We start from the raw sequence: 15,847 nt of genomic DNA on the forward strand, positions 1-15,847 counted from the left end.
GCATTCCATTTCCGTTGCGCAAAAAAATAGAACATGTCCTATTATTGTCCGCATTATGGACAAGGATAGTACTGTTCTATTAGGGGCCAGCTGTTCCGTAATATACGGAATACACACGGACGTCATCCGTGTTTTTTGCGGACCGCAAAATACATACGGTCGTGTGCATGAGGCCCGACTGTGAACTTCACTGTACGAGCCAACAAAAGTAAGCCTTTAGGGTACCTGCTCACTGCGTGCAGATTTGTACGCAGACAATCCACAAAAAATCTGCACTAAAACCGCACAGAAATCCACACCATTTATTTCAGTTTCATGCCAATATAGATTCAACGCGGCACTCACCGTTAAAATTCTTCACTTTATTTCATATTTAAAATCCAAGTGTAGGCAAGCAAGCAACAGCAGTTTCACGGGGGTGTGTGCTTCCTCAAGCCTCGGTCAGCTGTTACTTTATTTTTATTTTTTTCCCATCTGTGGATTTTATGCGGTTTTGATGCAGATTTTTGTGCTGCGTTTTTTTGGCAATGCTGCACAGAATAATAAAGCAAAGTGGACGTGAGAGTTGTCAAATCTCATTCACTCCGCTGGTACTGGATTTCGCTGCGGTTTTCCTGCACGTGAAACTGCGCTGAAAAAAAAACAAAAAACGGTACGTAATCTGCATCATGTGCAGATGCCCAAAAGGTTCACACACAACGCTTTGTCGCATGCATGGACCCTGTACAGCTGCAGGAACATCTACATGGGTAATATAAAATCCACACTGACTTACATGTCGAATTCACCCTGTGCATTCCAAAGGCTGAAACCCACTGGGGAAATCCACAGCATTAATGCGGCTGCACACGGTGCAGATTTATGTGCAGAAAATACACCTGAAATCCGCACCAAACCTGCACTATTTATTGCGTTTTTTTGGTGTGGATTTTCTGAAGATCTCACGGGTGAAATCTGCACAAGAAAAATGCAACAACTGATTTAAAAATCCTCACAGCAGGTCTAGCTCCACACCTAAGAAAAAAAGTCTACATGAAATTTGTCCGATGTGGAAAAACCGCACGTAATCCACATCGTGTGCAGGCACCCTGAAAATCTGCAAAAGCTCAGCTCTGTTGCCGGTACTGTAAAACGCTGTGGATTTGCCGCACACAAAGCCGCAGTGTTCCAGTCCCACGTGGACATAAGTGCTCGGCTATTCCCCGCTAGAAGCGTTGCTTCCATGATACAAAGTCTGGAAAGAGAATTCATTGTGTGAATGGTGATATGGATCTATAGATATTCTAACTCTAGTCTATTATCGGTTATCGATGCACTTGCTGGCATTGGATCATCCGGTTACACTGCAGTGACCGGATTTCTAGAAGTACTTGTGTGTAAAGGCAATGTGACAATCTTAAATTTCATTGTAGTATAGACATGGCTGCAAGATCTGCAGAACTCCTCATTCTACACCAAGATGTGCGTCCTCTGATGTTCGTAAGGTCAATGTGCCCTGGGTTACAAAGTCGCTAAAATCCTTAAAAAGGAAACGATAAGCACACAGAACGTCTGTCCTACACCCAGAACAAGAGCCTCAAACGGAATCATTTCCTTGGCAGCGGCTTTGTAAACTCCGGCAATGGCGGCACCTGCGAGACAAAAGGAAAAACATATTTAAGGGTTTTATAGGAATTCAATATTGTTGCCCTACCCTTAGGACAGATTGGTCGGGGGGTAGCCTTTTGTAAAATGGAGAGGATGTGCGCTGCTCCAATTCACAATATATAACTATATGAAGAATAGATCGCTATTTAGAATAAGTGATTTTTAAAAATACCTTTAATGGTGATACAGTGGGTATAGGTATGTATATACCAACAGTGAGTACTACAATTTCAAAAGGTTTATATATAAATTTCTTTTGACAAGGGAGTAGTAACCCCTAACAGAGAACATGTGCTAGTGATACAATGACTATCAATAGACTTACGGTGGTCCGAGGATCAAAATCGAAAAAATTATTATATAAATACGATAGGGTCTGAGGGAAAAGGGCAGGGCAGACTGGATGCTTACCCTAAATACTGCTCAGCCCAGGGTAACCCCCTGATGGTGGAGGTTCCCTGTCCCCGAACCTATACCTGTCAACTCCCTAGTTTGACCCTAGCCAGGGAATAATGATAGGTATACAACGATAATATCAAAATATACCGGGGAAAAGGGCAGGTGGCTCAGGTGATCAGAGTCACCACCCGTCCTCTCCGAGATTTAAATAAACATATACAGAAAGAAGGAGTATGAAGAATAGCCATCGGCCATGCATGCACAGTGCGCTCTGTTCTAGAAACAGGTGTGGGTTCTAGAGATGGGAACTACACCTATTAGATACCCATGTATGAGATGGACCAACCGCTTTAATGCTTCAGCAGACCAAGACATTTGGTCGGAAAAATTTGGGCAAGGCCCTCTTCTGTTCCAGCATGACTGTGCCCAGTGTACAAAGCAAGGTCCAAAAATACATGGTTGGGCGAGTCTGCGGAAGAACCTGACTGGTCTGCACAAAGCCCTTAAAGGGGTTCTGCACTTTGTCTAAACTGATGATCTATCCTCTGGATAGATCAGCATCTGATGGGCGGGGGTCCGACACCCGGGACCCCCACCTATCAGTCGTTTGAGAAGGCAGCGCCACGGCCTTCACTGTTTACCGCTGGCCAAGTGACGTCACGACTTGTATCAACTGGCATGGGCGCAGCCAAGCTCCATTCAAGGGAACTGAGCTTAGCCGTGCCCAGGCCAGTGATACTAGTCGTGACGTTACTGGGCGAAGGCCGTGCCACTGCCTTCTCAAACAGCTGATCGGCGGGGGTCCCAGGTGTGAAGATGTAGTATCCGATTGTTTGAATTTCATTTTCAGAGACATTCTTCGCAAATCTGACATGTGTCACTTTATGTGGTAATAACTTTAAAACGCTTTTACTTATCCAGGCCATTCTGAGATTGTTTTGTCGTCACATATTGTACTTCATGACACTGGTAAAAATGGAGTAAAAAAAATTCATTTTTAAATTATAAAAAAAAATACCAAATTTACCCAAAATTTGGAAAAATTAGCAAATTTCAATTTCTCTACTTTTATAATAGATCATAACTCCAAAAATAGTTATTACTTTACATTCCCCATATGTCTACTTCATGTTTGGATCATTGTGAACGTAATTTAATTTTTTGGGGACTTTTAGAAGTTTAGAAGCAAATCTTGAAATTTTTCAGAAAATTTCCAAAATCCACTTTTTAACCACCTCAGCCCCCCTAGCTTAAACCACCTTAATGACCAGACCACTTTTTACACTTCTGACCTACACTACTTTCACCGTTTATTGCTCGGTCATGCAACTTACCACCCAAATGAATTTTACCTCCTTTTCTTCTCACTAATAGAGCTTTCATTTGGTGGTATTTCATTGCTGCTGACATTTTTACTTTTTTTGTTATTAATCGAAATTTACCGAAATTTTTGCAAAAAAAATGTCATTTTTCACTTTCAGTTGTAAAATTTTTCAATAAAAACTACGTTTCTATATAAATTTTTCTCTAAATTTATTGTGCTACATGTCTTTGATAAAAATAAAAAAAAATTCAATAAGTGTATATTTATTGGTTTGGGTAAAAGTTATAGCGTTTACAAACTATGGTACAAAAATGTGAATTTCCGCTTTTTGAAGCAGCTCTGACTTTCTGAGCACCTGTCAGGTTGGTCCTGAGGTTCTACAATGGCCAGACAGAACAAACACCCCACAAATGACCCCATTTCAGAAAGTAGACACCCTAAGGTATTCGCTGATGGGCATAGTGAGTTCATAGAACTTTTTATTTTTTGTCACAAGTTAGCAGAAAATGATGATTTTTATATTTTTTCTTACAAAGTCTCATATTCCACTAACTTGTGACAAAAATAAAAACTTCCATAAACTCACTATGCCCATCAGCGAATACCTTGGGGTGTCTTCTTTCCAAAATGGGGTCACTTGTGGGGTAGTTATACTGCCCTGGCATTTTAGGGGCCCTAATGCGTGAGAAGTAGTTTGAAATTCAAATGTGTAAAAAATGTCCTGTAAAATCCTAAAGGTGCTCTTTGGAATGTGGGCCTCTTTGCCCACCTAGGCTGCAAAAAAGTGTCACACATGTGGTATCGCCGTACTCAGGAGAGGTAGGGCAATGTGTTTTGGGGTGTCTTTTTACATATACCCATGCTGGGTGAGAGAAATCTCTCTAAAAGACAACTTTTCCCATTTTTTTTTTATACAAAGTTGTCATTTGACAGAGATATTTCTCTCACCCAGCATGGGTATATGTAAAAAGACACCCCAAAACATATTGCCCTACTTCTCCTGAGTACGGCGATACCACATGTGTGACACTTTTTTGCAGCCTAGGTGGGCAAAGGGGCCCAAATTCTTTTTAGGAGGGCATTTTTAGACATTTGGATTCCAGACTTCTGCTCACGCTTTAGGGCCCCTAAAATGCTAGGGCAGTATAAATACCCCACATGTGACCCCATTTTAGAAAGAAGACACCCCAAGGTATTCCATGAGGGGCATGGCGAGTTCATAGAAGATATTTTTTTTTTGCCACAAGTTAGCGGAAAATGATTTTTTTTTTGTTTTTTTTCTCAAAGTCTCCCTTTCCGCTAACTTGTGACAAAAAATAAAATCTCCCACGGACTCAATATGCCCATCAGCGAATACCTTGGGGTGTCTTCTTTCCGAAATAGGGTCACATGTGGGGTATTTATACTGCCCTGGCAATTTAGGGGCCCTAAAGCGTGAGAAGAAGTCTGGAATATAAATGTCTAAAAATTTTACGCATTTGGTTTCCGTGAGGGGTATGGTGAGTTCATGTGAGATTTAATTTTTTGTCACAAGTTAGTGGAATATGAGACTTTGTAAGAAAAAACAAAAAAAATCTATTTCCGCTAACTTGTGCCAAAAAAATAAATAAAAAAATCTTCTATGAACTCGCCATGCCCCTCAAAAGTGATCTTTTTATAGCGCTGCAGCGATTTTAGTGTTTTTGCAGTGATCAGAAAAAAAAATAAAAAAATTCTGGCACTGCGGTGGGGCGGACTAAACGCAAGTGTGCGCACAAGATCTGGCCTTATCGGGCGAACACTGCGTTTTTTCCTGCGCAGAATGAAAGGAACGCCATGTGGTTTTTGCTGGGCTGGTTTTTTGACACCATGTCCCATTTGAAGCCCCCCTGATGCACCCCTAGAGTAGAAACTCCAAAAAAAGTGACCCCATTTTGGAAACTACGGTATAAGGTGGCAGTTTTGTTGGTACTATTTTAGGGTACATATGATTTTTAGTTGCTCTATATTACACTTTTTGTGAGGCAATGTAACAAAACAAAAAAAAAAAAAAAAAAAAAAAAATTGCTGTTTTGGCACAGTTTTTATTTTTTGTTATTTACAACATTCATCTGACCGGTTAGATCATGTGCTATTTTTATTATTTTTATAGAGCAGGTTGTTACGGACGCAACAATACCAAATATGACTACTTTTTTTGTTTCAGTTTTACATATTTTTTTTTTCAAAAATACTTTATTTTTTAGTGTCCCCACATTCTGAAAGCCAGAGGTTTTTTTGGGGCGATTGTCCTACATAGGGGCTCATTTTTTGCGGGATGATGGTTTGATTGGCACTATTTTAGCATGCATATGACTTTTTTGACATTTTTTTTTTTTTACGGTGTTCACCTTAGAGGTTAGGTCATGTGATATTTTTAAAGAGCAGGTTCTTACGGACGAGGCGATACCTAATATGTATACTTTATTTACTTAAGTTTTACACAATAACAATATTTTTGAAACAAAAAAAAAAAAGATATTTTTCTGTCTCCGTATTCTGAGAGCCATAATTTTTTTTGGGCGATTGTCTTAGGTAGGAGCTAATTTTTTGCGGGATGAGATAGATGACTGGCACTATTTTGGGGTGCATATAAGTTTTTGATCGCTTGGTATTACACTTTTTTTGATGTAAGGTGACAAAAAAAAATAAAAAATTGCTTTTTTTGTGGCACGGTTTCTATTTTAATTTTATTTTTTACGGCGTTCACCCGAGGAGTTAGGTCATGTGATATTTTTATAGAGCTTGTTGTTACAGACGCGGCGATACCCAATATGTCTACTTTTTTATTTTATTTAACACAATAATAGCATTTTTTTAAACAATAAAAAGATTTTTGCATAACTTACCAGTAAAATCTCTTTCTCGCTCTTCATTGGGGGACACAGGAACCGTGGGTATAGCTATGTCCTCTAGGAGGCGTTGACACTAGTAAAAGCTGTTAGCTCCTCCCCTGGCAGCTATACCCCCTCCAGCCTGGAGAGAGAGCTTCAGTTTGTGTACAAGCAGAAAGAGAAGCAAGCCAACCAAAGAAAAACACGTGGAACACCAACTATGGCAAAAGACCCAACGGGGTTCAAACAAGCAACAGCTATAACTGTGGTTGAACAACAATACTGGGTGGGTGCTGTGTCCCCCAATGAAGAGCGAGAAAGATTTTACTGGCAAGTTATACAAAAATCTCCTTTTCTCGCCCATATTCATTAGGGGACACAGAAACTGTGGGACGTCCAAAAGCAGTCCACAGGGAGGGAAAAACCACAGACCCATGGAAGCAAGCGTCCCTGCAGGCATCTAAGAAACTGACGCCCGCAAAACTACGCGGCCCGATGCAAAGTATGCACCTGGCAAAATCTTGTGAATGCGTGTAAGGAGGACAAGAAGCCGCCTTGCACGACTGTGCAGCCGAAGAGCGATTCCTCAGAGCCCAAGATGCGCCCACCGCTCTGGTGGAGTGAGCCATGACACCTAAGGGCAGAACCCTGTCTCGGGCGTGGTATGCTTCAGCAATTGCAGACCGAATCCAACGTGCGATTTCCACCTTGGAGGCCAATTCCTTGCGAGGACCCTCCGGAATGACGAAAAAAAAGGGAGTCTGTACGGCGGAAGGGACCAGAGGCTGCTAAATAGATCTTCAAAGCTCTGACAATGTCCAAATGGTGCAACTCCTTTTCCATAGGGTGTGAAGGAGAGGGACACAGTGAGGGAAGGAATTTCCTCATTAATATGGAAGTCAGAGACTACCTTCGGAAGAAAAGAAGGGACAGGCCGGAGAACCACATTGTACCCTACGAATAACCAGGAAGGGTTCTCTGCAAGAGAGCGCCGCCAACTCGGACACCCGTCTAATGGATGCGATAGCAACCAGAAAAAAACTACCTTCCAGGACAGGAGTCTGAGCGAAAACTCCCGCAAGGGCTCAAAGGGGAAGCCTGGAGCGCTGAGAGGACTAATTCAGATCCGAAGGAGTTAAAGGAGGCCGGTACGGAGGACCCGTATGTGCCACTCCCAGAAGGAAGGTTCTTACAGGCCCTAGGGGGCCAGAGGACGCTGGAAAAAGATAGAAGCACCGACACCTGAACCTGCAAAGAACTAGGGGCCAGACCAAGGTCCAACCCTGATTGAAGAAAGGATAGGACCCTAGGGAGAGAAAACACGGAGTGAGGGAGTGTTCCGGTTTCACAAAAAATCCAGGAGGACCTCCAGGTCCTGTTATAGATCCTGGACGATGCAAGCTTCCTGGCCTGAATCATAGTGCGGATGACATCAGCCAAAAAAAACTCTTCGCATCAGAATGGAGGTTGCAATAGTCCCGCAGTCAACGAAGAGACCTTAAATGCTGATGGAAGACTGGACCCCGAAGAAGGACGTCTGAGTGGCAGCGACCAAGGGACGTCTCCTAGAATGAGAACGAGGTCGGCGTATCACGCGTGACGGGGCCAATCCGGAACAACTAGGATTGTCGGAATGCCCTCCATCGTGATCTTCCGTAGAACCCTGAATAGGAGGGAGGGGGGGGGGGGGGAGAGCACATAGAGGAGGGAGAACTCCTGCCAAAGGGAGATCAGGACATCCACGTTGCATGCTTCCGGATCTCTTGCTCGTGATAGAAGGGTGGAAAACTTTGTGTAGACACAGTTAGCACACCCAGGACCAATGGGAAGGATTCCCTGTAGAAGAAGGAATGTGGTGGGCGCCGCAGCCCACCAGTCGGGACCAAACATGTCTGGAAGGGAAGGCCACAACGAATAATCTGTGCAATGCAGATGAGGGAAGGCAGTAACGTAGGAGCTACTAAGGCTTGCGGGGTGGCTATGAGCCTTAAAATCTCTACCTGGAAGGGAGCTGAACAGGAGCAACTGGCAAGCTAACGCCAGGGCAGGACCACTACCTGAGGGGAATGTCCCACTGTAGCGACCACGAACTCGAGCCTTAGCGTACAATCTGCCCCTGTGGAGGAGAACTGGTTGTAGTAGCTAAACCAGGGTGCCAGCATAAGCACTTTCCCAATAAGGAGGAGTGGTGGATAGAGAATACAGAGTCAGTGAAAACACCCGACTCAGTGGAACGCACGCACCATATTAGTTCAAATGGTGTACGCACTATGTATTGATGCGGACAAAATCATGACCAACTGGAACAGTGGAGGCCCATGGAGATGGGGGGGTCTCTAGGACACATAAGTGTTGCTAGGTAACCCCCTGAAGACAGAGGAAGTCATAATCATGCTCAAAACCAGCACCAAAAAGAAGAGGATACGATGTGGAATAGCTACCGTATCCACTGGCGGTACCCATATGCCACTAGATGAAGAGTACCGGGCACCCGCGGGTACCGCTGTTGCCACGCCCCACTTGCGAAATAAGATAAGGCATCCAGGAAGCCAGGCAAGGTAAGTCATACTGTATTTCTAGCCCCCTACCCCAGCAAAGGAGGGGGCCACCCGCAGAGGCCACCAAATTCAGTACTATAAGAATCCGCCACCTGCAAAGCTGTGCAGTAAGCACCCCAGTATGTAGTGGTAAAGCAATTACCACTCCCACAGTAGTAGCCAGCGCTTGCCCCGTCAGCGCAAAACTGAGGGGGAGGCCTGAGACTATCCCGTAGAAGCCATGGTTCAGCTGAATTGCGGCATCCCAAGATGCTCATTAGTCCCCCGCTAATGGATCACTAGTGGAAGGGGGTAATGCAACAGGAAGCACAGTGATGTGCAACACTCCGGCTATGGAAGGGATAGCGAGACAGTCGGGACCGAATCCAATGGCAGTGGAATTACCCTACCTATGCAAAGTGGAATGGATACGGCAAGTACTAAGCCAGCGGTAGGGAAAATACTCCACCTGTGAAGAGGGGGAAGGCGGGGGGGGGGGTCAATGCCTACAGCAGGAACTAGTGCATATGGCGAGTCCTTACCCCGTGGGAGTGCAATTATTGCACTTAAGTAAGTTGCAAACAGTGAAAATGTCATTGCGCCACCTATGGAAGGGGCTAATGCATACGGCAGGTACTGAACCCCGTCCGGCACTGAAAACCAATGTTATTGTACTTAGTCCACCTAAGGAAGGGGACAATATATAAGGAGAGTACTGTATCCCATAGAAGGGCAATACTCCACATATGGAAGGGGCTAATGCATACAACAGTACTGCTGGCCACCGTAGACGCAATCTTGGGAGACTGCTTCGGGTGCACGTCAGAGACTGAATTAGTGATCGATCCCCCCCCCCTCCCCGACTGACCCTCTCCGGGGAGGGAAGGTATGTCCGAGCATGACCCAGGGAGGAAGGGTGGGGGTGTGGAGATATCCACAGAGAAAGGATGTCCTACTCTGTGGTCCGCTTGCGCGTACGTCTACCCCTCAGGACCTCGCCCCTGGCAGTTGTGAACTGCGCAGGTGGGGGCTCATCAACCAAACTACCCGGAGGGTGGAATGGGAAGTCTAGAGGTCCATCCACTGGAATGCGCAGGCGGTGCATTATCAACCAAACGACCCGGGAGGGTGGATTGTGACGTTCCAGAGGTGCTCCACTGTATTGCACTGGTGGAAAATAATCAACCAAGCTACCCCGGAAGGTGGGTTGGGAACGGTCAGAGGTCCTTCACTGTATTGCGCAGGTGGGGCGTTATCAACAAAACAGCCGCGGAGGGCGGATTGGGAAACTACGAGAGGTTCTCACGTGTCCGGAATAGGGCACGGGCCCAGTTTGGTGCCGCACAGTCAGAGTGGATTGTGACTGAGGGGAGTAGGGCCCGTATGGATGTAAACGTTTGTTTTTATGTCTTCCTTTTTTCTTTAACTGGAATGCCTAGCCTCAAGTGGATAAGAGGCAGGCAGGGGTTAACTGTGCAATAAGAAAGCAATTTTTGCACTGCCCATCTATCCCCTGATAATCCAGTGCCTGCCTAACAGAAGCGGCTGGCCAGGAAGGGTTAAATAGGACTTGAAGCCCAGGGGCGGTGCTGAAGGGGGTGGGGGACAGCTAGGCGGGAAGAATTCGCGTCAGCCCGCCCGCCTCCCTCCCCCTCTCATACTTGTGGATGGGAATGGGATAGTAGGCTGCGAAGCCGGGGCCTAAAGTTCCGATGCTCGGCCAACCGGGACCCTCCCCCTCTGTACTGAAGTCAATCGAAGGGTAGAGGGACCCAGAGCGAGGAGCGACATGCACATCCTGGCCGTGGGTGCACGCCCCGCGGGCCGGGATGACAACAGGGGAAGGAAGAACCTGTAGGCCCCATTTGAAGCAGGGGCCTAAATTTTGCGACGCCCGGAAGACCTTGATGTTCACCCCGCGGGCCGGGAACTCGTGACAGCCGGAGGCCCCCATGCAAGTCTACCCCTCAGAAATGCCTCGCGGCACGAGTCTCCCGCAAGGGCTCAGGCGTCCGCGATCATCAGAGGCATTAACCCTTTAGGAGCGGCGCGCTTGGCGCCCGCTCCCGAAAAGGTCGGAATATGGCTCCCTCCCCCATTAGATATCGGGGAGCGGGAAGTCTCATCAGCTCCCCTCCCTGCCTGCTCGGCTGCCCAATGTACCAGGAGGACATGGGATTAACCTCCTATATGCCTGAGTTCACCATCGGCAAGAGGGGGGGGGGGGGGGGAATGAGGGGGCCTGACTTCAGGGGTGCAGTGCTACAATAAGTGGAGCCCGGGCCTATTAACCCTATAGCCCCCTTAAAACCATTGCTGCCAAAGGGGGAGAGAAGGAGGGGGAAGAGGGTTAACCATATTTACCTAATCCGGTGTACTCACCTCATCTTCATCCTCTTCACCCTTCATAAGTGGACCTAGAATGTCACCTAGTTCCAGCAGGGTCACCTCCTCAGAGCTGGTACCAGAGTGGCAGGAGTCTGGCATGGTGGGAAGGTCTTCTCTTTGGCGGACCTAGGTGACCCTTCTGCTGGAGGGATGCAGGGGAGCGAGGCTGCCCTGGTCCACCTTGTCTTCTGGTGGGGGGAGGAGGCAGAGTGGCGGCGAGCCAACGCTGGCATGCTCCCCCTGGGAGAACAGGGAGGCGAGGAGACCACTGTTTCCCACCTAAAAGAAGAGAAAAAAAATAAACTAAATTAAAAAATCTTCAGAAGCTCCTATTGACACTAGAAAAAACTGAAGCTCTCTCTCCAGGCTGGAGGGGGTATAGCTGCCAGGGGAGGAGCTAACAGCTTTATCTAGTGTCATCGCCTCCTAGAGGACATAGCTATACCCACGGTTCCTGTGTCCCCCAATGAATATGGGCGAGAAATGATGTTTTAATGTCTCCATGTTCTGAGAGCTATAATGTTTTTACTTTTTGAGCGATTTTCTTGTGTAGGGGCTCATTTTTTGCGGAATGAGGTGATGGCTTTATTGGTACCATTTTGTGGAACATACGCCTTTTTGATCACTTTGTGTTGCACTTTTTGTGATGTAAAGTGACAAAAATGGCTTTTTTCTTTTTACAAAGTTTTTGTTTTTTATTTTTTTATGTTGTTTATCGGACTGGATGGATCATGTGATATATTTATAGAGCCGGCAGGCACAGACGCAGCAATACTAAATATGTCTATTTTATTTATTTTTTCCTTTTTTTAATATTTTTTCTTAATTAGGGGATTTTTTTTTTACATGTGAAACTTTTATAAAAATAAAAATAATACAAGACCTCTGGGGGACATTTGACCTCATTTTTTTTTTTTCAGTATTGATTTCTCCTGTAACTGGGGCTGACATGGTTGCCCCAGTTACAGGGGAAATACACCCCCCAGAGAGGCTGTACAGCGCTGTACAGGGCTGATAGAGGTCTGTAGAAGACCCGACAGCTCCTGCACTCCCGCGGCCCCAGCGGTCACATGACCACCGGGCCAGGACAGGAAGTGCATAGCGCTGTGTATACAGCGATCTAGAAGGCAGGGACACTTGGGAACTGTCCCTGCCTTCTCTCAGGGTTGCTCTGCTGTCACTGACAGCGGGCAACCCGACCTGCAGCCGCACGATTAGCGTTCAGCTGCGATCTCTGAATGGACGTTCCAGAATATCCATTCAGAGTTGAACATCCACTCATAGGACGTTTATATCCTATGGGCAGATGTGAGGTGGTTAATAAGGGTCATCTTATGACCTGTGAATGCAGGTGCAGGGAGTGAGGCTTTGTCTACATATCTTCTCAAGGTCATCTTCGGATTCCACCTCTTTTGTGTGCATGAGCCCTAAAGCTGTAACTCTTCAGGAAAGAAGCTCATCTTATGGGGAAAGGGGGTTAGTTTATGGCGAGTCTGCAGACAGCCTGAGCATGCCATCCCTGCCACCGCTCTCCCTGTGGGCCTCCTTAGCACACCTGCACTGCCAACAATGGCCGAGGAGGCTGAAGGTCCCCAGCATCAGCAAGGAGCTGAAGTATTACTGCTCCATACAAGCTGTCCCTCCACCAGCGCGACTCAAAAATAACGTGAGCATAAAGTCAGCTGGGCAGAGGGAAGTTCATTCACAATCCACCGCCGTGCCCGGGCATGCACAGTACATTGCGCATTGTGGGCAGAGGCATACTGATATGCAGTGCGCATGCGTCGGTGAAACACACAGGCGGTGAATTATGAATGAAGACGAAAATGACGCCACAAGAATACAGGTCTGGCCGGACGATACAGAGGGGAGCAGTCAGGCGGCGAGCACCGGGCACTTGTGATCAGTAATTTGCATATCTTTAAAACTTTGTTTTTGCCACTTTAGAGACTGAAAAACTAAAGCCAGGTACCATCATGGGTACGCATCCGCCTCCCACCATGGGTACGCATCCGCCTCCCACCATGGGTACGCATCCGCCTCCCACCATGGGTACGCATCCGCCTCCCACCATGGGTACGCATCCGCCTCCCACCATGGGTACGCATCCGCCTCCCACCATGGGTACGCATCCGCCTCCCACCATGGGTACGCATCCGCCTCCCACCATGGGTACGCATCCGCCTCCCACCATGGGTACGCATCCGCCTCCCACCATGGGTACGCATCCGCTTCCCACCATGGGTACGCATCCGCCTCCCACCATGGGTACGCATCCGCCTCCCACCATGGGTACGCATCCGCCTCCCACCATGGGTACGCATCCGCCTCCCACCATGGGTACGCATCCGCCTCCCACGTTATGTCGGTGACAGACTCCCTTTAACTTTCCCTACATGATCAATGCCATTTATTTATTTATCTAAAGTGACAACTCCTTCAAGAGTGGATTTTCTTGTGCAAAATCCACAGCATAAGGCTCCTTTCACACTAGCGTTCGGGTGTCCGCTCGTGATCTCCGTTTGAAGGAGCTCACGAGCGGTCCCGAACGCATCCGTCTGGCAGCAATGCATTCTCAATGGAGGCGGATCCACTGAGAATGCATCCGCCTGCCAGCGTTCAGCCTCCGCTCCCTCCGCTCAGTGAGCGGACACCTGAACGCTGCTTGCAGCGTTCGGGTGTCCGCCTGGCCGAGCGGATCTGTCCAGACTTACAATGTAAGTCAATGGGGACGGATCCGCTTGAAGATGACACTATATGGCTCAATCTTCAAGCGGATCCGTTCCCCATTGACTTACAATGTAAAGTCTGAACGGATCCGCTCAGACAACTTTCACACTTAGAAAATTTTCTAAAGTTTTAATGCAGACGCATCCGTTCTGAACGGATGCGAACGTCTGCATTAAAGGAGCGGATCCGTCTGATGAAACATCAGACGTATCCGCTCCGAACGCTAGTGTGAAAGTAGCCTAAAACAGTTCCAGACGAGACTCTCACAAAGTCACATATATAGTGTGGTAATGGACTGCGGTGCAGATTGTGAAGTCCGCAGAACGTCGTTTGTCCGGATTTTGGCAAATCCGTGTCAATCTGCAAGTAACACATAAGGACTTTTGGTGTGGAAACGCAGAAAAATCCGCATAAACTACGCGGCCATGTGCATGCGCCCTAAAAGGCAGCCCTTAGGACTTCTGTCAGCTCCCAGACTGTCTCTGTAGTGATGAAGTCAGCATCCTAACATATGGCCGGCCCGGGTAGAAGAGTATAATGTCTACAAGGCCCCATTCAGATGACCATATGGCCGCCGTGCCCGTGTGGCGCACCGCAAACAGCAGCTGTGCATATCACTGGCTCCGGCCGTGCGAACTCCGTGCAGCGGTGCGGACTTATTGCCTTGAATGGTTCCGAGATCCGCAAGATACGGCAAAGGATAGGACGTGTTCTACCTTTTGGGGTTAGGAGGCACGGACGGGCTTCCATGTGTTTCTGTGGGGCTCCGGTCCGGCGCGGCGGCTGTGCGGTTGTCTGAATGGGTCGGTCAGACACTGGTTTTACGTTCATAGAACAGCATGATGATGATGGGGGTTGTACTTCACTTACTTGTTAATATCCCTGCAGATATTGGTTCCAGAATACCCATAAGCAGGATTCCCACCGACATAAACCGTCCGTATTTGTGATGACGAAGCGTGAAGAGCGCCAGCAGCCCGGCGGGTATGTGAAAGAAGAGGGAGGAGACCAGTGCCCACAGGAAGACGCCATACCACATCTCTGCAAGAAGCCATCAAATAAGAAAGTGGCGTCAGGGACCGTACACAGAACCCCCTACTACACCTCGTCAGCGCAACCCCAAGAGCAGGACGGGCCAGCACCAAGCGGGTGACCCTATACTTACCCAGGTCCACACCCAGCACCAGCATGTGAAGGGCTGACAGACACAACTATGGCCCCTGCACTGACTGCATGTGGACCGTGACCACGTGACCACAACATCCACAGACTGGCACCAGAGAGCCACCGAACCACGTGACCGCAGTTATCAGGTGTAACGGCACTACGTCACCTAATAGACTGTCTGCTCACCCGGGAAGGCGCACAGGGCCGTGGCGCTAGGGCACACCGTCGCATTTCCGACCCGCGGGACTAGACTGAGGCTTAAGATCTGTTTCAGTAGCCCGGTCTCGCCTCCCGGGACTCCTCCGCTGCTGCTGCTGTCCATACTTCCGCCATCCACAGCGTCACAGGCCGCAGCGACTCCCCAGTGTCTCCCAACTCAACTTGCCCGGGCCTCTCATCCCTTCACACCGGGACAGGCAATACTGGAAACTTAGAAGCTTTCAGCCAATCAGCGAACGGGGAGGGACTCTCTGACTGGACATACTCGTCAGTGAATGGATGGAAGTGGTGTCAATCATCTGCTCAGCCAATGACAGACTTGTTATCAACGTGGAGTATGGCAGTGGCGTTTTATTTGGCTTGCTGACGTGCTGTCACGCACTGACAAGCGGAGGGCCGCCGGGCCGTTACGTAGGGTAGATGGCTCTGCGCATGCGTAGCTTTTTGGGTTAAGAAGGCTTAGCAATGGGAAACAAAAGGAAATGGTCATTTATGAAGGCTCTACTCACAATAATCGTAATTCATCTTCATACTACAGGAAGTGATATTTTTATCTTGACTGTTTTTCCAGGAGTTGCCCTAAA

The 15,847-nt window shown here is 47.7% G+C and overlaps 1 protein-coding gene across 1 annotated transcript; it reads right to left on the reverse strand.

Annotated features, from left to right (window-relative positions):
* Positions 1–61: 61 nt before the first annotated feature.
* TMEM170A (transmembrane protein 170A) lies at positions 62–15,479 on the reverse strand. The gene is made up of 3 exons (XM_040410722.1): positions 15,231–15,479; positions 14,748–14,918; positions 62–1,631 (listed from the first exon to the last, which is right to left on the reverse strand). Exons 1-3 carry the CDS (start codon positions 15,364–15,366, stop codon positions 1,501–1,503), a joined length of 438 nt encoding a protein of 145 aa, XP_040266656.1. The 5' UTR covers positions 15,367–15,479; the 3' UTR covers positions 62–1,500.
* Between the last annotated feature and the right edge of the window lie 368 nt (positions 15,480–15,847).

Source organism: Bufo bufo, chromosome 10, assembly GCF_905171765.1.
Source record: "Bufo bufo chromosome 10, aBufBuf1.1, whole genome shotgun sequence".
Lineage (NCBI taxonomy): Eukaryota > Metazoa > Chordata > Amphibia > Anura > Bufonidae > Bufo > Bufo bufo.

What these genes read in the sequence shown, in the direction of transcription:
- TMEM170A (XM_040410722.1), bottom strand. Translation starts at nt 15,366, where the DNA reads ATGGACAGCAGCAGCAGCGGAGGAGTCCCGGGAGGCGAGACCGGGCTA. An exon ending in GGCCCTGTGCGCCTTCCCGG is followed by an intron (nt 14,919 to 15,230) that starts GTGAGCAGACAG and finishes GGCTTCTTGCAG; the next exon opens with AGATGTGGTATGGCGTCTTC. An exon ending in ATCTGCAGGGATATTAACAA is followed by an intron (nt 1,632 to 14,747) that starts GTAAGTGAAGTA and finishes TTTGTCTCGCAG; the next exon opens with GTGCCGCCATTGCCGGAGTT.